We start from the raw sequence: 25622 nt of genomic DNA, 5'->3' as shown, positions 1-25622 counted from the left end.
CGCACAGAACGGTGTTGCGGGCCGCATGCGGCCCGCGGGCCGTAGTTTGCCCACCCCTGATCTACGGTGTTTCTAGTTTATCATGAATACTCGTAGATGATTATTAATATTGTCGGAGCCTTTCGGATCGGATCTCGATTATGTGTGTATATATCAGAGGTGGTCAAAGTAGTCAAGAAAGCTACTCAAGTAGAAGTAGAAGTAGCGACGAAAAAAATCTACTCAAGTACGAGTAGAAGTACTTCTCCAATTAGCCACCTCAAACTACTTGAAGTAGAAGTAGATTTGACTGACTTTAAATCTACTCAAGTAAGTAAGTAGTTTTGAAAACTGTCTTAATTCGTTCGCATGGACTGTCAAAAGCTACGAATTGAGCTATACGCAAGGTGTAGAGAGATTGATTCGTATTGATAAATCCCAGGTGGCAGACTTGGACAACTAGAAAATTTTCAACTTTTCCAAATTAGATTAGAATTAGATTACTGGCATTTCGCTGTAATTTAGTGAAATTAGACAACTAGAATTATCTAGTTGTCCAAGTCTGCCAGGAGGTATCAATTTTAGAGAGAATGAGCATTCTTTCGCATCATGGGAATTATAGTATTGATATGAAAATGCGATACTAACCCTTTGTTTCCTAGAAGACCCCATTTTACAGAATATCGTGGCATGGAGCCCTACCCCATATTATAAGGCCCCATTTTTAGGCGAAGAGCAATACGTACAAGTTGTATAGGATACGGTTTTATCACTTTGCATGATTAGTATACGTTAATAACAAATATTGTGGATCGAAAAAGTTATATTTAGTGTAGCTTTATTTTCGAAAAATCTAGGCATTACTACACTTGCTTTTATGCTTTAACATGTAGGTTCTGCAGATAAAAGAACTGAAAGTAATAAGAACTCTTAAAAGCGGAAAATATATTTCATGTCTTTTGTCCATAAAGCTTCAAAGGTGATCTGCCAAAACAGGTGTAACGTTCAAAAAAGCTGAATTTTCCAGATTAGCAAGACACGTAATGGGCTGCTAGATTACGATATGATAGGTGATTGCTAGATTGCGAAACGGTAGTTTCAAACGTTATGGTGGGCCATATTTACTGTGATGAAATATTTGGTATGGGCGACAATGCGGTGTGAGCGGAATCAGGCAATTCGGTACCTAAATTATATTCACTGATACTTTCGTGAAAACATATTTGTCACTCCATAACTACTGTGCGCGAAGCGCAACGAAATTTCTGGGCTTTACTTTACTTTTATGAATATTAAATGTTGGTACTCCGTGAAAAGAGCCCCGAAATTCCTCAGGCTATCTTTCGTACTGGGGGATTAGACTACTTCTACTTGACAAACTGAAAATAGCGAAAAGTAAGTAAGTAGATCACAAATATTACGAAGTAGAAGTAGAAGTAGAGAAAATCAGATCTACTTGAGTAAGTAGCAGAAGTAGAGTAAAACTACTCGAGTACTTCCAAAAAGTAGAAGTACTTCGTTACTGACCACCTCTGGATGCCGGCGCCTACGCACCGAATAGCTTGAAACGAGGTACATGTAACTACTCCAGTGGAAGCCGACCCCTGGTCGAAGAACTTAAGATGATTTCTTTTATCGCTACGTTTAAACCGCAGAAAGTTATATTCCATCATCAAAGGGTTAAGCCTAAGTGACATTACAAGTTACAATCGACCTCGACTACCGACACATGCAGCATTCATTTTTGTCGATTCCTTTTACGTTACCCGTTTTTAAATTCAATGTGTACGCCTCTTATTTACATGCTGTAGGCCAAGATGGCTGTCTGATTAAAAGGCTACTCGAATTCGTTTCGGCAGCCTCCCATCTTTTTATTATATCGCAATCTTGCGGCGTATTGATTTGATAAAAAATGTAATAACGATTTTAATGATAACCACGTTTATTTTGATCAATACAGCGCCTGCAGAGAAACCCCCGTGAAGTTCGTAGCAGAGTGAGTTCCTGACTTCCTGGTGCGATGATCTCTAACGATATCTAGCGGTGAATATATCGGCGACATTTGTATTCTGCCCGAGGCGAATCTCGACATTCGGCTCGATGATAGTAACGTCGAATATTGTTGAAATACTGGAATGAAATCGACAAGAGCCCTCAGGGAGTACGTACAGATAACTGGCATAAACTGGCTGCACAGGAATTTAATGATAGAAAGAGATTAACAGCGATTCTATAGTCCTAGTTCGAAGGTTGTACCATCGAGTGATATTGTGGTAAATTTGGCACTTTAGTTATTCAGATAGCTACCGCTAAGATAGAAGGGGATGTTACCTAACTAAACATTTATGAAGAGATGAGGGATTATGCAAAATGTTACAATGTATTTTTTTCACTAGAATGACTTGGGTCTAGGAAAGGCAGACATTGGCATTTCGAAGCTGCAGAGAGTCTCCAACCTTGAAATGGATTTATTGTGGCATTTTATTCTGGCAGCTGCTGTGTCAAAATTCGGGAACGCTCAAATAAATAGTAAGATTGTAAAATTCCGATGCTAAAATTCGCCCGTTACATACAATCCGCTGCGCTTAGATATTCCAGCACCGAGCAATGCGAAAGTTATTACTGACTCTGTAACTGATACCGAATTCTGGGTTACGTGGGACGTGGTATCGAAAGCCGACTCGTACAAGGTAATCTTGTGAGCTGTTATGAATACTAAGCCTTATCTGAATTGTAATATAAGTTGTGATAACAGGCATACCGGTTTTTAATTTAGGTAATCTTATCCCCACCTCAAATTGGGGCGGTTGGTGTTGGAAATGGTATCACAGACAAGTTTACGGCTATAGGGGGTCTTGCTCCTGACACCGAATACAAAGTAACAATTATTCCGGTGAAAGGTAGTACTGAAGGTACCCCGGCCGTGGTTGTACAGCGAACAGGTAACATAATTAGGTTATTCAATGCTCTACTCTAATCGAGAACACCATTGAAGAGAATCTTATGTTATTTTTCAGCCCTCCCAGCCCCAGCAAGCTTATTTGTGGTATCCGACACGGTTAGTGCTACGCAGTTCGTGGTTGGATGGGCTAAAGTAGACGGGGCGCAATCATACACGCTTGAAGTCAACCCTTCAACAGGTACATACTGTTCCTAAACTGTACCCATGCTCCACTGTGTCCACTGTCCAATGTCCATACATCAAACTTAACGTATTTATATACCCATGTATACAGGTGTGAGTGGAACTGGTCGCGGACTATACAAAACAAATTCCAATCTACTAGGACTCACTCCAAATACTCTGTACACAATCACAGTCCGGGCGATTAATTGGGTGGGTCTTGGCGCTCCGATTTCTACTCGACAGCTCACAAGTAACATGAACTTTTAGAATATTAGTACCAGTGCTATTTCGCACACACCTTCTTGAAATTTTAGAACTACCAGCGCCGTCAAACGTACGAGTGGTTTCTGAAACTATATCTCACAACACGATGAGCGTTCATTGGGACCCAGTTGTCGGGGCTGACACTTATGAAGTTACAGTGTCTCCGCCAGAGGGAGTACGGGGTGCTGGTCAAGGAGTTACGGAATCATATGTAATTTTAAGGTAAATTTTTGGTGTGTGATCCTAGTTCCTTCAACTATAAATGCTCGTTGATAATTTGCAAGAAACCTCAAGCCAGACACTCAGTATCGCGTTCAAGTTGCAGCCACAAACGCAGCAGGATTAAGCGAATATAAACAAGCTATTACAAAAACATGTGGGTTATTAGGACATTATTGGATCTATACCAAATGATATAACATATGATTAATCAATTTCGTGTTTCAGTGTCCGTTTGTTTCGCCAAGGGAATGGATTTCACCAACGATGTCATCACGTGAGTACTATACGAGATAACATAATGACATACCTTCCGGGTTCTGGATCGGTTTCGGTAGGTCTTGGACTTGCTCGTCTCGCATCTCCGTTGTCGAAGCACCTCGATGGTGGAGGCGAAAACATACTTAATTCTTGCCGTCCGGGGTTCTCTATTACAAGCGATGACGAATATCCAGTTACTATGATCCCGTTTGTTCGCACCATCGTCATCTTAATCTAGTACTTATAAGGACAGGCCTAATTAATTCCGACTCCTGAACTCGACACAAAACTATGCTATAGTTTCGACAACATTCAGACGCTAAATCGGCATTCAAGTGTCGTTTGTAAGCTAACCAAAATAAGGATTAAGTGGTAATTCTAGGGTTGCAATTAAAACAAAAGTAAATTTAAAACAAACATGTAAAACAAGGCCCTTGTTTAAAACAAGTTTTTTTAAGTCATGACGTCACCAATATTAAATTGTGACGTCATAGTGGATTGACATCTGCAATTAAAAATATAGGGTAAAAATACCCCCTTTGACGAAATATCTACTTACTATTGCTGTTGAACCAACTATTTTGAGGTTTCCAACCATCCCATATCGTATATGCGTCGGCTATATAGGGTGGTAGTCGTCTTAGGCTCATAAGACATGTTTTTAGGAAAGTATTTACACAATTATGGCATAATTATACAACAAAAAACACAATTTTTCTCAAGCCGCTGCTTTAAAACACTGTTTAAAACATGTTTTAAACCAAGTATTTTAAAACATGTTTTAAACAAAGTATTTTAAACAACCATTTGTTTTAAATGTAACCCTAGGTAATTCGATGACACCTATCTCTAGGTCAACACGAGATCATGTCTACACTACTGCTCTCTTATTGTAGTAGTAAGGATATTGTCATTTCTACCGATTCAGGATGAAAAGCGGCAGGTTGATGATCTGTCTTTCACTGGTATAGTCATTGCGCAAAATTATACCCCTTCTATCTTAAATACATCTTTACGTATCCATAACTTTGCCAAATATTGCAGGATAAGATGTCCAGCGAGATGCTCACGAAATCAGGACCATGTTTACGGAACAAGAGAATACACAGCAGTAAGTAACTCGTGCGCTGTATTTACTCCCGTGGCTGGTATTCTATTAACTTCCTTGTTGAAAATTGCAGCAAAATTTTTGAGAAACACATTTCGATTATATAGAACTCGATAAGATACTTTTGGGGGTATATATATTTATTATAAAATTGAATAGTAGCCTATATTCATATTGAAATGAACCCGGATATTTTCAGCTGACAATAGTCGGGGTAATCGTCACTAACTAGTAGAGAATTGCATCGTATATCAACAATAGTATTGCTTGATAACTTGACTTGCGTTCATAGGATTCCTTCATATGTGCTGCCGCTGTTCACGACGGCCGCATTAACGATAATGTGGGCGGTGAGGTAGTGGTGAAGAAGAGACCCGGATTGCCCCATTATGTCGGAACCGGCAGAAATGGCGTTACGTCCAAGGAGTAAGTGACATAAACGCGTAGAATTCTCAAACATTAAATAAACGATTTCACATTTACTTTCAGCTATGGCAGTTGGCATCAGTCGTTCGTATTCGGTAAGGCGTTTTATATGTGTCGCATTTGTCCATTGAATTAGCAGTGTGATCTCATACAGGATTGCAAGTGCCTCAAAACTTCCGTGTGCAACCTGGATCTGTTGGACATACCTCATTGACGTTATTATGGGACGCAGTCAATGGTGCTGATGCATACCGATTAGCTGCTCAGCCAAGTTTTGGTAAGTCTTTCAGTACTTGTCATAAATTTATGCGAAACTAGAATTTCTGATGCATTATAGATACGGATTTCTGTGCGCTTTTATCAATCAATACAAGATAAACAGTAAAATATACCTATATCCCAAATCTCTAGGTGTCGTAGGCGCCAGACCTGGCATTGAAGACACGAAGGCAACATTATCGAATCTGCGATCGGATATCGAGTATACCATTTATTTAACTGCGACCAACACCTTAGAAACCAGCGAGGCTACCGTTTTGAAACAGGTACGTATAACACGTGATTAACATGACAAAATAATCGTTTCGACTGTTAATCCGTTTGGTGCAATCTCGAGCGTACCTTTGTTGGCACGCTGGAGAGGCATCACTGTAAACTTAGTTCTGACGATCTTGTCAAAAGTGATATGTTCCCTAACATTTTGGTCACCCAAATTTCCCAACATTATGCCATAGACGAGACTTGAGTGTCCTAGCCAATGTTCCCTCGCATTTTTCACGAGTCTGCGCGTACTCACCAACTCACTGCGCGGTCCCTGGGACAACGGTGCGTAACATTTTGAGATATGAAACAGAGGACAATGGTCCTAGCCCGTGTCTTCGATGCTCAGTACACACGTTTCGTATAAATTCAATGTCGGAATTATCGTTTCATCTATAAAATGTCTTTTAGTGCAATTTAACGAATTGACCAAACTGAACGGGAGCATTCGACTTGGTCTACATTCTACAGCATGTAAACATATAACATGAAGCGAGATGTATCGAAATATACGTATATTTCATTCATTCATTCATTTGCTATTCTCAAACATGCAATATGTGATTCGATATTGCAATATGTGAAACTCTGCTTGGGATGAATGTAAATGCGGGATGTGCGTTATACAATTATTATTATTATAACATGTTGGACACAACTGACGACCCTACATCCATGTCGAAAATCGTGTGATGCTCAAAGGCGCCATTCATCTCACCGACCACAGCAATATACGACTGAATCTATCTGAATTCTTGTTTACAGTTCACAGCTCTAGCCGCGCCGCCCAAAGTGGAAGTGATACCGGAGTCGGTCGTGCACGATAGGATGAATATAACGTGGTTTCCAGTCGTTGGAGCGAGTCATTACCTCTTGGACGTTACGGCCGGAACAACATCCTTCAAGCATGAATCGAAGAGCACGTCGGTGAGAATGGTTTTAGTTCTTTGCTGACGTGGTCGGTAACGACGTATATTTATACTTCGATGGACTTTTTTGAGTACTCAAGTAGGCCTAATACGTTTTGCACATTTGAAGTATACCTACTCCAGTGGTTATCTTTTCGAACTACTTCCCTTTCTATACTTAATATTTTTTCGACAAAACCATGCTTACCTTTTAGATTTAGGATTCTGCAAAGTAGAATGTCGTTTTTGGATATGTTTCATTGCTTCCGTCATGTTATGAGCGAAATTGTCGTAGAGACCGGGGAAATATCCCATGTATCATGGTAACTGAATATATTTTTGCACCTGTTAATTAATTGCACCTGTTTTATAGCGTCATCAGTTATTTTGCGTTAGTCGCGAACATGTATATCCTAAAATATATATTGATTACTAAAAGTATACGACGTTTCGACCAAATCTACTTTTAGAAAGTTATTCCTTGGATACTTTTCGCCCTTTCATTTTCTACTGCTACTCGTAATTGAGTAGAAATTTACAGCTTTACTTCGACTGTTATGCCAGAGTACCAACAGTGAGTAGTTTCAGTTCTTGAACCACCATGGTTCTTTGATAGTGGGATCCTATATATTGAATCATTCTTAACCGTCCTGATACTAATGTCATATGTCGGTTGCAGACTATGATTGACGGTCTGATGAGCGGTACGCTGTACAGAGTCTCGGTGAGGGCGGTGAATAATGTAGGTCCGGGAGGACCAAGATTCATTACTCAATACACGAGTAAGCGCCTTTGATTTCCCAGCTTCGACCATAATTTAACGCCAGATATTTCAGAACTATCAACGCCTAAGAACATAGAGGCAGAGTCCGTCAATTGGGAGCGGATGCATGTTCAATGGGACACCGTACCCGGGGCAACCCATTACGTGATTATCACGGTGCCGGGCAATTCCAGGTTAGCACTTGTTCATATGCATAATTATGGTTTGGCAGTTGCTAAGAGAGAACGGTTGATACATATTTGAACATTTCAAATCATTATTACTGTGATGACGCGCTACTCGAACACTTAAATCGAAATCCAATTACCCAAGTAATAGATTTTGCCCAGATCTAGTTGCAAGTAAAGCACACAATTAGTCAGGATGTAGGCATTCCAACTTTATTACGATGCCATACGCACAATAGGTTTGCGTATGGACTGATTTTCCCCTTGATAACCCGAGAAGCTCTTATGAAACTGGTAAACTGGTATCATTAATTGAAGGAATACGTCCTTAACGACCAAAACCCCATGGATATGGATTGAGAATATGTCTCCCGACACAATGTACGAAATCAGAGTACAAGCCGTCAACGAACACGAAAAGAGCAAGTCAGCATCTATCAGACGGATGACAGGTGAGTGGTAAAAGACGTGACATGTCGCAAGTGCTCTCAGTTGTATTATTCTGCAGCGCTGGGCCAGCCTCGTGATTTGGTAGTGAAAAATAAGACCCACAACTCATTGACGTTAGCGTGGGACCGCGTGCGCAACGCCGACAACTACTTCATCGAGATAGTGTCGATCAGCGGAAGGCAAGCGGCCAGCGATGAGATTACCAGGAACAGAGTCACGCTGACAGGTTAGAGCAGTGGTTCTCAGCTTTTTATGAGTCATACCCTCCCATCTCGGACTGTGGCTCTAAAAGAATGTGATCGCCTCGTATGATATAAATATTATTGTTGTATATATGTATATATCATCGCGGTGAAATGAAAGTAACTTATGTCCATTTTTTTTAATTTTGAGATGCATTTTTCAAATTGATAAAAAGTCCGATGTTTGTATAGTTTTCATATTTTTTAGCATCTTTTTCGTCAAGTCTCCATATTATGATATGTCTGCTCCAACCACGTTCATCTCTTCAACACTAATTATTTCATGTCCTTTTCTATTTCTGTTAGTTTATTTCTTACATGCAAATGACACCACAATACCATCTACCACAGCTGCATACCCATATGATGAAAAGTGAGAGATGATATAGAAAGGAAGTGACGTCACAATTGTATTGTGACTAAATAATCGCGTCGATGACATTACAGTCCGGGCTGTTGTTCTTCACTTAGTGTTGCATTCACGATGTATACTGCTATATGTCATTGGTTTACCCTATTATTCGCGAACTGGAATTTCAGATTTGGACGGCAGAACGGAGTACAAAGTGAAAGTGGTCGCCAGAAATAAAAACGGCGACGGCAAACCCACGACCTTGGGAGTTACTACTCGTAAGAAAATCAAATTCCAGCTATAACTACTGTTCTATAGTAATTCTTCCACGCATCTCCTGTTCTCAGTTATTCCGCCGCCATCCAACCTCGTCGTCAGGAGAAGTACATACAACCCATCGCAGATTGAAGTCACGTGGTCGCAGGTAGGCGAATAGAATTCTTACCAGTCTTAGTATTTCTGTGCTCACTAGCATTGACCAGGGGGAATCAAAGTAGCAATCATTGGCACTCAAGTATAGAAGTAACGTCGCGCATTTCTACCCAGAAGTAGAAGTGGTCTAATATCATACACGCTTGTGGAAATAGTGCAAGTACGCAAAATCTACTTGGAGTCGACTTTTCGGAGTACTTCGTTACTGATCACCTCTGATGATGGCATGGTACCGCTTAAAATCAAAATCAACGCCGATGATATCGATTTTTCTAGTAGGGATTCTAGTCCTAGTTTTTGCTAAAAATTTGAGAACTGATGTCGAGTAGTAGAAGTAGTCAAAAATCAAAACCAGTTGAGCTTGTAGGTGCAAGTATAGGCATAACTCATATGAGTAGTGCGGAAAAGAAGAAGGATTTCGTTACTTATTCACGTCTCAAACTCCGACATATCACGACATTACAGCGATTGTGACGTCATATATGTTTTACCTGCGACAATGCTCTTCAAAATCACGTTGTTTGAATGGAAAATCCTAAGCACTACATGATATATTAGTTAAGGAATAGAATAGAACCATTGAGTGCGCAGTGCTTCCTCTATGCCACGCTTGTAGAATCGAAAACTCTCGATTATAGGCTCTGGAGCTATGCCACATTCTGCGTCGGCGCATGCTGCAGCCGAACGCATTTGTATCATCGCATGTAAAATTCATAATGCAATTTAGATGCCCGAGACAACAAGCTATTTCATCTCGGTCTACCCAACGGGCGATATCAGCGGAATAGGCAAAGTAAATGTGAACAGAGGCGTGGTGGGAGGTATGCCTGAACTAATTTTACGAACTCGACTTGGATATCAAACGCTGAATCCGTGTACAATTGCACATATAATTCTTAGGATTGAGGTCCGGCATTTTGTACACGCTGCGCGTGATGGCGCTTATCGGCTCGGAAAGAGGCATGAACGCCACTGCGACCTTTGCGACAGGTTTGCCGTCACCGTCGAATGTGCGGGTGCATCAAGAGTATATCCGACCCACAAGTTTATTCGTAGAGTGGGACCAAGTCAGGCTTGCGAAATACTATAATGTTACCTACCAGAACATGAGGTGAGCTTGGGACACCAGTTTTACACGCACTGTAAACGAACATCGTGTCGCTGATTTCCACCATAGCGTATACGGCACAAATCAGATAAACGGTACTCTCTTATACAAAACCTTCCTATTGTATACACAGAACTCCAATGGGTGAAAGAAAGTCAAATGAACCATTTATTATGGAGAGATAATCCATGGGTTGAGTGGATTATGTTTTAATGTATTGCCCGCCTGAAACATGTGATGCACACAAAGGGAACATAGCGCTATACGTCCCTGGTATATATCTTCATAAGGATTGGTGTTTTTCACTAGCTTTCACCCACTGGATTAGGTGTGGAAGTGAGATTTGGTACCAGAAAGCGCTATTTGTACCGTACGCTATGGTTTAAATCTGGTAAATACACTATTTTGCACTGATGTATTTACAGTGCATTACTGTATAGAATACATACTGACATTATGTAATTCTCCAGGACGAGAGAGACCAAAAATATCTATAATATCGCAAACTCGTCCATATTGCTGGAAGATTTGGACCCCGGTACGAAGTACTTGATCACTTTATTTGCGGTGGGGATATCACGTCACGGAGGCCGCACGACACAACTGGGATCTATCGGCGCCTCCACAAGCGGAACAACAAGTACGTACTGAATTTAGAGTTAATACTTGAATTAAATCGGATGTGACAAGAAAGTCGGACTAATCCGGGGATTAATAATCATAATCAGTAACAAGCCTATTACGATGGAGATCAACTTTCACATGAAACGGCGTCATCCAAACGTGTTTGAACGAAGCAACGATAATATTAGTATAGATTTTTAGCCGAAACTACAGCTCGAATGCAGACTTGGATAATTCTAGCTGTCTATTTAGAGGTCAATTAGAGGGAAATGCTCAGTGTGCAAATAAAATGCTCTCTGTACCCGCTGCTGTTGGTATTCACATTTTGGGTCTCTTTATCCGATACTTTACGTGTGTGTGTGTGTGTGTGTGTGTGTATGTGTGGGGGGCCCGTGCCTCACCAGCCATAAACCTCACCGCACGTCACTGACTTATGGTACATTACACCATAGTACACTCGGTGCCAATGAACATGAGAGGTGCAGCCCTATCTTAAATCAAGAGAATTGCGTGTTGTGAAAGTAAAATTTCCAATTCCTACCTTGCATACATTAGCATTTTTTCTGAATTACAAGTTGGAATCGGATTAGGATCGAATATGGATTTGAATATATATAAGTTCTGGATTAGGATTTTGATTAGGATTTGCACCTTTGGATTTGGATTGGATTAGGACATAGAAATTCCAAATCCGCTCATCTCTGGTGTACAGACATTTGCCGTTCTTGTATTCACGAGAATGGCCTCTGATTTGATATGAACTGAATTGTTTTCGCGAATTCAGTAATTCTAATTCTAAGCTAAAATGAAAAAAATCTGTGTAGCTATAATTCTAATTCTAATCTGATTTGGAAAAGATGAAAATTTTCTAGTTGTCCGATTCCTTTTCTCCGATGTGCAAGAAAACAGGTTGGGGAAACAATACAGTTCCGAGAAATAGAAAGAGCGATAGTTTATAACTGTACATATTCGGTAGAAAGACATATATGAAATCACTAATAACAACGATTAAACTTTTACCGTCCGTGGACACATGAGCAATTGAGCATGCATCACTTGAGCATGTGGATTAAAGTTAGGTTGAGATTGCGTGGGTGCCTGTGTAGTATATGCATTGCAAGCAAATAAAACGTCATTATAATGAGGAGATATGAAGATAAACATCAACAATATTCAAGCTTACGTCTTCCTTTTCAGTGTTGGAACCTCCAACAGACTTGGCGATCCTAAATTTCACGGACTCATCGGTGATATTAGGTTGGAATAGCGTGCGATTTGCCACTCATTATAAAGTGTTCATTTCGCCAGATCCCGGAATAAACGGCACGGGAACACACGAGTCTAATAGGTGAGTAATAGCTTCCTCGTCAAACATAGACATGGTATACACGTTTTTGAGTATCGAACGATTGAGCACAGACTACAACACTATTTCAGAGTCACGCTTTCGGGTCTCATGCTTGGCCAAAGTTACGGCGCCTGGGTGTACGCTGTCAACGCTCAAAACAATGCCACGAGCGATCGCAACGAGATACAAATAGACACCGACAGTAAGAAACGCAACGCGTATATATTTTGCAAGTGCCACTCCATACAAATTTAATTTATCAGCGCTTCAGCCCGATCGTTCCGATTCGTACTACCTCGACGAGAACGGGCCGGCATACGAAGACGACAACACTTGGGATCAACCTTCCGATGATGTATCGGTTCCGGAGCAAGGGTAAACTACCAAAACCGTTTTATTCGGTTTACCGAAAATACGCAATGATAAAATCATTGTTTGTGTAGTCCGAAATACGCCGACCCTTCCTCGATCGACGAACCCGTGGAGGAGAAAAATACATGGATTATAATCGTTATCATCGTGCTGTGTCTCGGTCTGCTTCTGGTATTCGGCTTGGTGCCTTGTTGCTGCGAATGCCTGACGAAGAAGCCCTTACTCAGGTAGGGCTACTAAGAATAGGCTCATTCAATAATACCAAGGATTTAGGCTACACTTTATCTGCATAGTGTATACACATTTCTCTCTATATATATTGTGACCGTCAAGATATCTTAATGGCAGAGCGCCAGCCTTCAGGATCTGTAGGTTGTGGTTACGAGGACCGGCCCGGTCAAACCTTAAGACCTGCTGTTAAAACAGGTATATATTCCCGCCAGGCTTCCTCCATAGACCATGGGGTTCAACATATCGGGATAGCGTGGCGAGGATAAATGGTTAGATTGACTTTGAAAGCTTGCTGTTCCGTCGCATCTCCATCATCCAACCACCTCGGTGATGCAAAGTGAAAATTGCCGTATAGGCCTATATTTCCTAATTGTTCTGATACTACGCTGCAGTGCGGCAATTTTTCTGCCCAAGTTTTATTTCGACTCATGTCACGAGTTTCTCGGGTCAAACATAAAGATTAACGTTTAGTAGTTGCAATGTGTAGTGGTTATAAGTAACATCTAACGCATCGGATTATCTGTTATTAATAGGAGCTGTAATGTAGAGTTCAGAAAAATACCCCATTGGTCGATTTATTGGCCTACACGGTGACTGTCGGATGCTAACTATTTTGTGATTCAAATTTGACTCGAGGTATCGATTCCCAACCTCAAAACAGATAGCTCTGGGAATTCGATGTACAATAAACGAAAACTGTGTATCCTAACGATTTCCACCAGTACAATTAGCGTTCGCCCATATTAGTGAATATGAGCCCGTACCAATCCATAAGGAGATATATCCCAGAGGTAGAGCGTGTTCTGTTTACGTTTCGCCAAGCGCGTAAACATCTCTCATGGACACTGGACAGAGTCAACATGTAGCATTTTGGTAAAGTCTATCTTCATTTCCCCCAACAGATGCAGTGGATTTTGCGGGTGCTGCGCTCCGTGCAGTGACGTCGGCTGTTGCGGGTGCACGGGATGCTGCAACGCGTCGCCGAAAAACGCAAAATTCGCCAACGACGATGAAAACGAATTCCCCGCACACGCGCTAAGAACCCATTCAAAACGCTCCTATCAAGTGCGGTACTGATGCGGGTGACTCGTGTCGTTCGATTCCGAAAGCACAGAGACGTCATAGTCAAAGTGATTTTTCAGCGTTGTGTGTATACTGTATAATGATGTCACAGTCATCGCTGTGTTGTACCATAGTGTCCTATATGGCAGTGGTCGGGAACCTTTTTCGACCGAAGAGCCATATTGACCCCCTTATTTCCAATTGTAACTCCCAAAGAGCCATACATGTCAATCAACTGTTACGTCACAATTGAAAATTCGTGACGTATTGGTAGCACTATAGTACATAGGTAGGATTTGTGGTGTGCGCCATATTTTCTGCCTAGGTGGTGCCAAACATGGTCTCTACAGCAGTACATACCCACTGCAGGGTGTGCTACGTAAGTGACGTGGGGTTATGGGAGGCAAGTGAGGCAGTGCCTCACATGTCCGGTATGAGCGAGGGAAATTTGTGAAACCTTCAATGATTATTATTGGTATTTTCATCGATGTTTATAAATGATTAGATTGGAAGCATTTCAATTCCCAAAATCACGGAATTTTCACATATTGTTCGAAAATAAAGCGCGAAAGGTGTGGTAAGGAACATATGAGGCACAGAGGGGGCAAGCCTCACGTGCGATAGCGCAACTCATCGTAAATACCTTAGAATCTATCATCACTGATATTATTCAAATGGAATTGTCGCGCTGATTCCGAAAATCTAAATATTGATCGACTTCTAAAGTAATCGGCGTATCATAACGCTACACACCTACATTTACGGCGGTTAAAGAAAAGCTACTTACGTTACCGATGAAGAACTTGGATAGCTATTGCATTGTTTTTAATTTGAAATTGTAATTGGGAATGTCACTTCCAAGGAAGTTTGTTTATGGTCGAAGATCAGGAAGACAATGTGTAGTTGAAAACTGCATTGTCGTACAAGCGTCGTCATGTCAAGGTATCAATCCAGATATCGTGCAATCCAAGATTTCGAGGCGCGCGATGGCGGGTAGATCGAATTCGCCAGTCGTGTTAGTCGCCGGCGCGACAGCAACTTAAATTTGAGGATTTTGAAAAGGGGATACGAACCCCTAACCCTGGTTACCCCACTGTCTTGACCTCTCAAAGACATTTCGATGCTGCCACGATAATATTATATTAGGGCAGACATGAAAATTTACTAACAAGTTGCTGCAATATTGATAAATTAGGTACAAAATTAAAAATTTGTCAAAGAGCCATATCTTACACCCAAAAGACCCATATATTGCTCGCGAGCCATAGGTTCCCGACCACTGCTATATGGTGTCGACACAGGCAAATCTCACGCCTCAGTGAAATTGTATCACGTCACAATTTCCATTTGGCTACAGGCAATTTGACGGTCATTTTTGACCGGCTTGACGAGCATTAAATTTGGTAAAACGGGTATCAATCGAAAGCTGACTCTGCACTGATTACGAAAATATAAATTTTATTCCGCTCGTGTCCCTGGGACTCCCACAATCAGCCTCGAATATTTCATTGTTATGGAGATTGGCATTGGGACGCAACAATGGTGTCTGACTCTTTTTCTCTTGAGCTACTCTCTCGTTTCGCCAGACAGCATTGTTACGTCCTGAACTACTCTCTCGTTTCGCTAGACAGCATTGTTGAGTCCCAATGCCAATCTCCATAACAATGAAAAATTCGAGGCTGATTGTGGGAGTTCCAGGGACACGAGCGGAATAAAATTTGTATTTTCGTAATCAGTGGAGAGTCAACTTTCGATTGATACCCGTTTTACCAAATTTAATGCTCGGCAAGGCGGTCAAAAATGACCATCAAATTGCCTGTAGCCAAATGGAAATTGTGACGTGATACAATTTCACTGAGGCGTGAGATTTGCCTGCGTCGACACCATATAGGACACTATGGTTGTACCGTACGCGGTGTTGTGGTCAAAACCAAATCACCGCAAGGAAATATTGGTGCGGCTAGAATCAAATAACGTTTAAAACTTTTCTGGTTTTGTTGTGATTAGATGACCACGCCGGAATCATTGATTACGGTTACTTCTCTGTACTGGTCAGAACTGCACTTATGATTGACTGATGATGATACGGTTGATTCAGCTTAATACGGACACTAGGGCTCTTCAAAAATGAATTTTTTTCTCAAATCGTACTGGCTACTTGATAAAATTATTAGGTTACCTAATTTAAGCCTACACACAAAATTTGGTTCAATTCCAGCCAGTAACCGCTTTGCTACAGGAGAAGTAAGTTTCTATTTATTATATAAAAATAAACAATGAAAAATTTGAAAATTTTCTGTTCACCCCATGAAAGTGTTAGGCTGTCTATAGAAACGATGCTCACCAAATTTGGTTCAATTCCAACCAGTGGAAGCGGAGTTATTGCCGTCGAAAAATTTGGATTTGAATATAATAGTATTTACGGTGACCGATTCTTTGTTTATTTATTATAGTTGTGCTCACCGTAAATACTATTTTATTCAAATTCAAATTTTTCGACGGCAATAACTCCGCTTCTACTGGTTGGAATTGAACCAAATTTGGTGAGCATCGTTTCTATAGACAGCCTAACACTTTCATGGGGTGTACAGAAAATTTTCAAATTTTTTATTGTTTATTTTTATATAATAAATAGAAACTTACTTCTCCTGTAGCAAAGCGGTTACTGGCTGGAATTGAACCAAATTTTGTGTGTAGGCTTAAATTAGGTAACCTGACAATTTTATCAAGTAGCCAGTACGATTTGAGAAAAAAAAGTCATTTTTGAAGAGCCCTAACGGACACTTTAGTTCCGCTAACTTTGGGCCGAATTAGGCGAAAAAATCAACTGTTTGTTTCATGGTCAGTGGTCAATGGTCATGCGTGAAGGCATACAAAGCATTAAAAATACTCTAATGAAAAAATTGCAGCAGCTCTTTACTGCACTAATTTTCACTGATCGCACAAGACGTACAAGTGTTATCTCAGGTTAGTTCTATTGTACATTATTTCGATATCAAACAATTCAACAAGTACTGTATACGGTACTACTTTGTAACACGCCCATATAGGGTTCAAACGGTACTTTAATTCTGCAAATACTGTATTACGCCATGCGGCAAGAGCTGAAACGATAGAGTCTGCACCATCATGTTATACAAGATGTGTTATCTTGTACCGAAGTAAAAGCGACTATGTAAGCTGGCATGGCCTTAGCTGAGTTTATTGTCGATTGTGACTGCATCTGCATACATCGTTTTTGTGTCACCATAATCACTCATCTTGTGTCGAGACAAACGAATTACCGATAGCAATTGCGAACCCGTGTCCGAATTTAGAAATTAAGCTGAATTGTCCGAATTAACCGGAGTAATTTGCGTGTAATTTCTATTTTTGCTCCATTCCCAAGCATTTTGGCCGTATAAAGCGGGTTGTCCGGTATCGGAATTAGGCGGATTCGACTGTATCTCATTCGCTGCCTTGAGGGAACATATGCGGACCAACGACCCAATCTTTACGCCCTCTGCTCTTGTGCCTTTGAGCTATTAACATAAGAATCAACTTGAAAGGAATGAAAAATGTCAGCGCGTATTTTTCTCACGAAATTAAGTTTCCTGTGACGTGTTACGAGCGTTATTGCAAACCATAGAAGTTTCATGAATTATGTATTTTTGCATTATCTCCGTATATTTAGAATTTCAGCGCAGAAGACAATATAAACGCAATTTCCTAGTGTGTTGAAACTATTCCATGATAAGGCGTAGAAACAAAGACAGCAGCAGTTAAGATAGTCACCATAGCAGCTTCATGGTGCATATGGCTTTCGATATGGTGAAGGAAGCCAGCAAGCCGCCAATACCTCCCCCTTACCCACGGACGCTGCGTCCCAAATCGAGTCGCAATGAAGCTTCTAATAATCGAAACAGAAATAACAGCAACTCAGTTGATCTCGAAAGTGAAGTCAAATTTGTTCAAGTCAATGCGGACAGTCCACGCTGTACGCCAACCACTAATTACAGTGCCCACGATGTAACTGATTGCATGAAGTCATCCGGGGAAGAGCGTATGCAGATTGTAGAAGTCGAGAAGCACTCACGGCGCGCATATGAGATAAAAGCAGACGAAACGTTAAACCAATCAGGGGCTTGGGAAGATTCTGATTCTGATTGCAGTGACTCAACACTGCAATCCGAAATCTTACGCGACAACGGACCACAGAACGATGCAAATACTGTGGAATTTTCAATACAAAATCTAGATTATATTCCTGTCATATCGCCGACGCCATCGCAGGGTAAGTTAATTAAAACACCGTGTGCTCACTGTTTATCCAAACACTGATAATACATGAGTGACAAGTTAATTTGTGTCGTGATATACGGCATCCCACACATCTGCATAATTGATATCCATATGCATTTGCTATGAAGAGAAAAGAGCTGTACGCCTCATGCATAACAAGTCGAATTGTTATGCATATAAGGATTTGTACTTTCTGAGATTGCATAGGAACTGGTCGTATTGAATATTAGCAGTCAGAATTGTTACAGTACTGCGACAATAATGGCTCCCTCTGGCTCCATACTTAGCCTAGCTAGACTTTGCTCCCAGGTTTAAATGTCTGCTGCTATAATTTCCCCCGAATTTCTGAGATATATATCTGTATTAATATTTTTGACAATCAGTTCATGTAGGGACAGTCAGATAGGCAGACAGCGTACTTCTTTGGTGCGGGTCGTATCGATCATTCTTGTCCGATATCGAATTCTGTGTTTGCATTTTTTCTATATAACTATTGTCGCTGTTTTTTGTAATGTATTTCGACTGGATGACAATATGTCTCTCTAACTCTCCCATTCCACCAAATTTTCGATTCGATTCGAACCGTCGTCACTACATCCGTGTTGTAGCATCCCATTTAATATGTTACGAATAAACATATGTTGATATTTCTCCTCTTCCGTTATCGACCTATCTAGTGCTTTTGTGCGAATATTCATGTTGACGGAAGGGCAGACCGGCAGTGCAACTCCCTACGACAATATTTCAATCTAATATATGTCGCATGAAATATACTGTTATAGGATTGGCGCATTGAAACGGAAATTTCAATACAGTGCAATTTGCAGGTACACTTCTTGACATAAGAAGTTTATCGCAAGAAAGAGAAGCATCCGCGTCCCCTGCATGGTCGAGCTGTACAAGAGACGTAATCCGCACCCGCCTAGGATTCATTGAATTATCGCTGGAAGATATCAGTTCAGATTTCGAGCAACACAACGCGAGGGGAGGCGTTATTGGACGTATACTGATGAATAATTCCGCCCGTAGCAGTATCGACGAGGCCGAGTTGAAATATTTAGAGTGGGCTTTGGACACGTATCCCTTCGAAAAGTCGCGCTGTGAAACATTTGAGGATTACGAGAAATATATTTACCGACACATCCACGATGCTAAGAAAGACCCCGTTATCCGCGATTGGTCACCAACTGACCGTAACGATGAGGACTTGGTGAAATGCAAGAATGGATCATCGTCATTACAACTACCACAAATCGCTCGTTGTAAAAGTAGAATCCCAGTGCCAAGGTCAAGGTAATATGAAGCATATATCTATAAATACTCATATATGATCCGAGGGGTAAATCGCGTGAACCATGATATTCCTTTGACACTGCCGTAATCTATTGCAACGTATACCGATAAATAAATATCGCAGATCGAACTCTCTGACACGGTCTAAATCTGCCTTGCCGAAGCTAGCCAACAGCAACAATCGGATGACAGCAAGGAAGGATTCAAAACTTAGCAAGGAAGGAGGGAAGGTATATGCCTCTCGTCGTACTATCGTGTTGAGTGTATTTTCAATTATTCAACATGGAGTTCCCCGTATTTGCTGGGTGGCCCACTAAATCATTAACAGAAGGAATTCTATCGAAATGGGAGATTCATCTATCCCTATATGAGGTATTATTTTGCTATCGCTTCCATCACATCTAATTTATGATCGGTCTACAGCAGGAGTGGGCAACCTACGGCCCGCGGGCCGCATGCGGCCCGCAACACCGTTCTGTGCGGCCCGCGAGAGTCTGAAGAAACTTGATAAAAATATTGATAAAATGCGTACTAAAAATAGAAATAATGCAGCGACTTGATTCAACTTTTTCTTAGTAAATTTCACCATGATAACTCTAAGGCAGTGGTTCTCAAATTGGGGGTGCTCTCCCGTTGGCGGCGCGTAGTTGAGGTCAACTAAAAATAATTCTCGCGCCCGGCGCGATTTCCGTCCATTTCAGAATTATTGCTCTGCATTTAGTCAGAATTTTATATTTAAAAATCTCTTATCCACAGTTGCAACCATCCATGCCATTAAGCTATATCCGTTAGGTTTGCTAGCATCCTGGTTACGTTTCGTGATATGACAATAAATGGGGCGCGAAATCTTTCACCGTCATTAAGGGGGGCGTGTCGTAAAAAGTTTAAGAACCACTGTTCTAAGGTAAATACTTCCTATCATATTTTTTTTATGTTTAATTTCCGGCGCGACAGCCTGATCTCAAGGCCCACGTAGTTTGAAAGGTTTCAACTGCTAAACATCACAGAAATCCTAAATAAGATTGACATAATTCGGATCACGAGTGTTATTTCCAATTGGTTACTCCAGTTTTAATCATTATATTTGGTGGATTCGTATCTGTATGCGTATATTTAGGGTATTTATAATTCATCCACACATAGTAGAAGCGTGTTTGAAGCTAAAGTTACTTATGATGCTTTCAGCATTGCGTGTTCTGGATCTGAACCAAAAGTGGAATTAATGAATCTATGAACAGATCGCTGCTCACAGATTTAAATTTCAATCCTGTTTTAATAATCGGGACAACCAACTTTCATCTCTATAGTTTTGACAAATTGGTTATTGAGGTCGACCAGCCTATGACATTTCGCCACTGTTTCTGACGCGTGTACGATATCATCAAAGCAATGTTTGGTTTGTTTTGTATAAGCATATATATTATCCCCATGTCCTCACTATATAGTCAGATAACGATATTGCGTTTTGGTTTATAATCCCAATTTTATATAGTGCGGCCCGCGAGCTCAAAAGTTTGCCCACCCCTGGTCTACAGCTACACTGTCATGTCATTTCATTACATTTTATTTGCCCCAGTGAAGGATGAAAATCAATCCATTCCCACACCGCATTTTACCATAGGAAGCCAAGCTGCCGACTTCAATGCAAACTGTAGCTTCGTAGTATTTGTAGTTATGGTAGTATGGCTGGTGGGAGTGCTGGTCACTCGTAGGCCCGTAAACAATCGAATATCGCTAACCCCGGTCTAATATCACGGCATTTAAAATATAGCCCATTGATGATTCGGAATCTTTTCTGCAGTGTTTACTGTTTGGTTTTTACCCCCGCATTGCCACCAACACTACCATACGGCTCATAGCTTATACTATATTTTTCTCAATTTCTGTTGCTTATGATTCCAAATATGTTCCAATTATATATATATAAGGTTATGGATATATGCTTAAATATTGTGTTTAATCTCTAGAGCAAGCGATCATCGAATCGGGCCAAATCAAGACTTACTTATCCACTCATCAATACTTCGAAACTTTCCCCGAGGCCTGTGACTGGCTATACGGACAGCAATCACTGTGCGGAGACAATGATGCCATCGATTATGACGTCGTCGGAATGTAATACATATCCTAGAACTCCCAAGAAGCGAGGTCGAAAGAAGTCGCTCCCGCGAAATAGGTCTTCAGAGGTTGAAAAGGTGGGTGAGATAGGTTCAGAAGTATGTACTTGTAGTGAGTATAGCAAGTAACTACTTTTTTTGCCGCTATACGCTTTACACCACTGCAGATCATGACTATTAGATAGCCCTGTCACCAGGACCTTAACTGCCGCGCCCCAAACCCCCAAGGGTGACCGAGCTAGAAGGGGGCCTAAAATTATTTCGCAAATCAACATAAATTATAGATTATGTTGCGGAAGATGTCCTACAACTTCAAAGTTTTTTCCGCTCTTCGCGCGATCTAGCGTAATTAATTGCATGCGTTATATTAGGGGTACCCTTGGCGCCCCAAGAAAAAAATACGCATCATAAATATGAAAAGAAAATAGGCATTTCAGTGGCGGCCATTATAGCTCTCCACGACACACCAAGACATCTGGAGTTACGGTCAACATGCGTCTTCGCGAAGTGTGTTACCAAATAAAACCTTGGCCGAAAATTACATTCGCATGTTGGCCGAAACCGTTAATCCATATATAGCCTACTGACAATAGTCCATTATCGATAGGCGCGGAATAGTCCTGCGCTTGCTATCGAAGACCATGGAACACAAGGTCATAAATGGCGATAGCTCCTGTATTTCAATAACATTTTTTAGATACCGGAAATATTGGTTTCGACACTCATTTCAACCAGGATATTGGACTTAGCTTGAAAGAAAACTTCATATATATTTTCCTAGCATGACAGGTCCGGATGGATCAAACCCAAAAAGCAGCCGTGGTGGAGGCCCTTCCTTGCCCAGCTTGACGAAATGCGCGACTTCTTCATCGATCACCCAGACGCCGATCCGCGCGATGTGTATCAAACTGGAATCTTGAGCTCGTTAACCAGCGAGTTATCCGGCCTCTGTCAAAAGGTATTGTAAGTATAAGGCAGGATGGAATGTAGAAAAAAACTGCACAAGAGCACATATAAAATTCATATATTGGCAAAGTTAAAAAGGCATGCTCGAACTAAAGGTTTCACTATTATCTACTGAAAGCGCGTGTACAATGACACGACACAACCGAATCACCATGCAAAGTGAGCAGGTGTGAACAGAACACTGAACATGAACATGAACATTGAACAATCTTCACATTGAACATCGACGCGTCGCTGCACAAATTTTGTGTATTGAAACGATATAAAATAAGTTGGATTGCTATGCAATTCCCGGAAATTGTTATTTATCGGTCCTATGAACTCTGTCGCTATTTAGGCTGTATTTAATCTTCTAAAGGTACCTCTGTGTCATTAGTCTTATGTCATAACAACCGGAACTGAATGGAGAATTGACATCAATATTACTCTGTAAGAGTGTAACGGAACTTCTTGCTGCTACATATTTTAATCTTGATTCTTATCACGCCATTTCTAAGTTTGAACCACCACCCTATATTTGCCTGCAGTGGTGGTGAATTTATGAGCTTATCAACCTTCCGCATAGTTGCATTATGCAACATCTAACCACGGCATCTGGGTTCTTATCGTTCTTGAATATTCGCCTCGTGAAATCATGTGAAATGAGGCCGCTTCTTGCGTATTCTACCAGAATAGCAGTGAAAACATTGTAAATAGTATATTTTATGAAATATTTCTCCCGCATTCCGATCATATCGCTTATTGCAAGCCATGCGCAATAGATTTTGATAACTCTTCTCGCGTTTTCCTCCTAAACTCGAGGGTTACGATTGTTTAGTGTTTCGGCCAGGCTGTCGTGCGTATCCCGTCTTCCGTTTTGCGCATTTTACCAGAGGAAACCATACAGACACAGCAGAATCTGGGAACACAGACTGTTTGTACATTGTACATACTCAGCGTGAAAAACTCTCCACGGCCATTTTCACTTCGAGGGCGATCCTCTTCAAAGGTTATCTACCGTATTGCTTGTAATATTTAGTCAGACAATGCAGCGATATATTGTTTACTCTCCGTTCTAATGCGCCACTCTGGTATTTCAAATCGACTTGTAATCATCTTGACTCGGGATTAGACGGCGCGACCGCAGGGGCGTTAATAATTCAATTTAAGATACCTATAGTAATTTGGATAATGTATCAGGCAGACTTGGACAACTAGAAAATTTTCAGCTTTTCTGAATTAGATTAGAATTAGAATTAGAGCTCCACAGTTTTTTTCAAACTAGATTAGAATTAGAATTAGAGCTGCACAGTTTTTCCAAATTAGATTAGAATTAGAATTAGAGCTACACAGCTTTTTTCAAATTAGATTAGAATTAGAATTGGAGCTACTAAGCTTTTTCCGGATTAGATTAGAATTAGAATTAGAGCTACACTTAGTTCGCAAAAACTTGGAAATTGAATGAAATTGTATATGGGAAATGAATACAGCAAAATGCAGTTCACATCAAATCACAGTGCGTGGTGCAAAAGGCCGTGAGGCGATACGCGCCACATATTTTTGTTTAATAAACAACAACAACAACAGTGCATGAGAATGGTTAACTTCTGTACACCAAGCTTGGCGCGATTTTTACTAAACTTTAATAAAATATTACTTCTTTTATGGTAACCGTGGGCATCGCCCATGTTAGTCAGAATGGCGATGTACTAACGTAAAGTTTTAGAAACTATAATGTTGTTCGCAGACTACAAGCTACTCTAGCAGGCTATATTCGTCATAATATCTACTATGACTGCACGGTGTAAGTAAGGCGATGGCGGCTTGGCACTGGATTTCCCTGCGCAAGCGGGATATTCTTTTTAAATCACTGCAATAGTGCAATATGCCTCGGACAAAGAGGCATTTTCAGGAAAACAATAATTAGATTAGAACTAGAATTAGAGAATACGGACATTTCACAAATTAGATTAGAATTAGAATTAGAGCATAAGAACATTTCACAAATTAGATTAGAATTAGAATTAGAGCATGGAAGCATTTCACAAATTAGATTAGAATTAGATTACTGGCATTTCGCTCTAATTTAGTGAAATTAGACAACTAGAATTATCTAGTTGTCCAAGTCTGGTATCAGGTTGGTTAATTGCACAACCCCCACAACGCATACGAGCATGGTTAAAGCATAATTGCGTCAGCTGGACTTCGGCTGGAGAATAATAAGCCTAGTTTGAGTTATCGTAACAGGCAGATTTGGCATACTTTCTGGTATTATCTACGATGTGCAATGCGCACGATTAGATTAATGGGCGCAAGTTACGATAATTGACCCTTCTTCTGACTCCGAATGGGGAGATAAACTAGAGATGCAGTTGAATGTTTATGAAGCGATAGCAATTTAACCACTTTCAATACACCGATAAGACGATATGATTGTACGATTGTTTACGCAACATTTCAGCCTATTGTCGTTGGGAAACCTACGAGACCATGAATTATAATCTAATCATGACAGCAAAAAAACTATATATTAGAACTTTATAGACTCGTGATTGATATGTATGCATCGATGCCTTTAGTAAATAACCTCTCCTTTAAGGCAAATGAAAGTGCGCATATTCTACTTATGAACTTATCGTGCCGACCTCGCCTTTAACCCACAATGTAGAACATGTATTTTCATGTCGTGAACAGCCGCCGTAAGGTGACATTCCGAAACTACCAGAATTTAGCCGTGTAAATGGGATTGTTCATCGAATTTTGATTAGCATTGTCGTACGGGTAGCCTCGAGCCATACAGCTATCGAACAATGCCGTTCCGAAAAATCACCGTTCCGAAATGACAGTGTAGAAATGTCGATCGTCTTGTGAGGAAATAAGCGGTTGCAGAAGGCGATATCATTAGAAGGAACAACGGAGATTTTTGTTACAAATTTGAGGGACATAATCGGCGGCTAACCACTGGCAATTAGATGCTCCTAC

General features: G+C 40.8%; 2 protein-coding genes across 3 annotated transcripts in view; both read left to right on the top strand.

Moving 5' to 3' along the window:
- The first annotated feature begins 2243 nt into the window (after nt 1-2243).
- On the top strand, nt 2244-17715 carry LOC145443972 (tenascin-N-like). Its single transcript, XM_080321873.1, has 28 exons — nt 2244-2508; nt 2569-2669; nt 2756-2921; nt 2997-3119; nt 3216-3356; nt 3421-3592; nt 3655-3746; nt 3818-3866; nt 4895-4961; nt 5251-5384; nt 5448-5479; nt 5539-5661; nt 5796-5929; nt 6690-6851; nt 7512-7614; nt 7669-7789; nt 8102-8235; nt 8292-8459; nt 9016-9105; nt 9175-9251; nt 9987-10080; nt 10160-10370; nt 10838-11007; nt 12189-12339; nt 12429-12541; nt 12603-12714; nt 12783-12938; nt 13845-17715. The coding sequence occupies exons 1-28, from the start codon at nt 2442-2444 to the stop codon at nt 14017-14019; spliced, it is 3438 nt and encodes a 1145-aa protein (XP_080177999.1). The 5' UTR covers nt 2244-2441; the 3' UTR covers nt 14020-17715.
- Nucleotides 17716-17777: 62 nt separating this feature from the next.
- Nucleotides 17778-25622, top strand: part of LOC145443968 (TOG array regulator of axonemal microtubules protein 1-like) — a 106822-nt gene continuing 98977 nt past the window's right edge. Inside the window, exons 1-5 of one of the 2 annotated variants that reach the window (XM_080321869.1) lie at nt 17778-18277; nt 19113-19572; nt 19703-19808; nt 21546-21773; nt 22477-22653. In XM_080321869.1, coding sequence (XP_080177995.1) covers nt 17791-18277; nt 19113-19572; nt 19703-19808; nt 21546-21773; nt 22477-22653 — 1458 coding nt within the window. In that variant the 5' untranslated portion in view covers nt 17778-17790. Of the gene's footprint in view, nt 18278-19112; nt 19579-19702; nt 19809-21545; nt 21774-22476; nt 22654-25622 lie in introns of both variants that reach the window. The other variant, XM_080321868.1, reaches the window with a different exon arrangement.

This window comes from Botryllus schlosseri, chromosome 8, assembly GCF_051294905.1.
Source record: "Botryllus schlosseri isolate E-star chromosome 8, Bs_hap1, whole genome shotgun sequence".
Lineage (NCBI taxonomy): Eukaryota > Metazoa > Chordata > Ascidiacea > Stolidobranchia > Styelidae > Botryllus > Botryllus schlosseri.
This window is presented reverse-complemented; position numbering and strand designations above follow the sequence as displayed.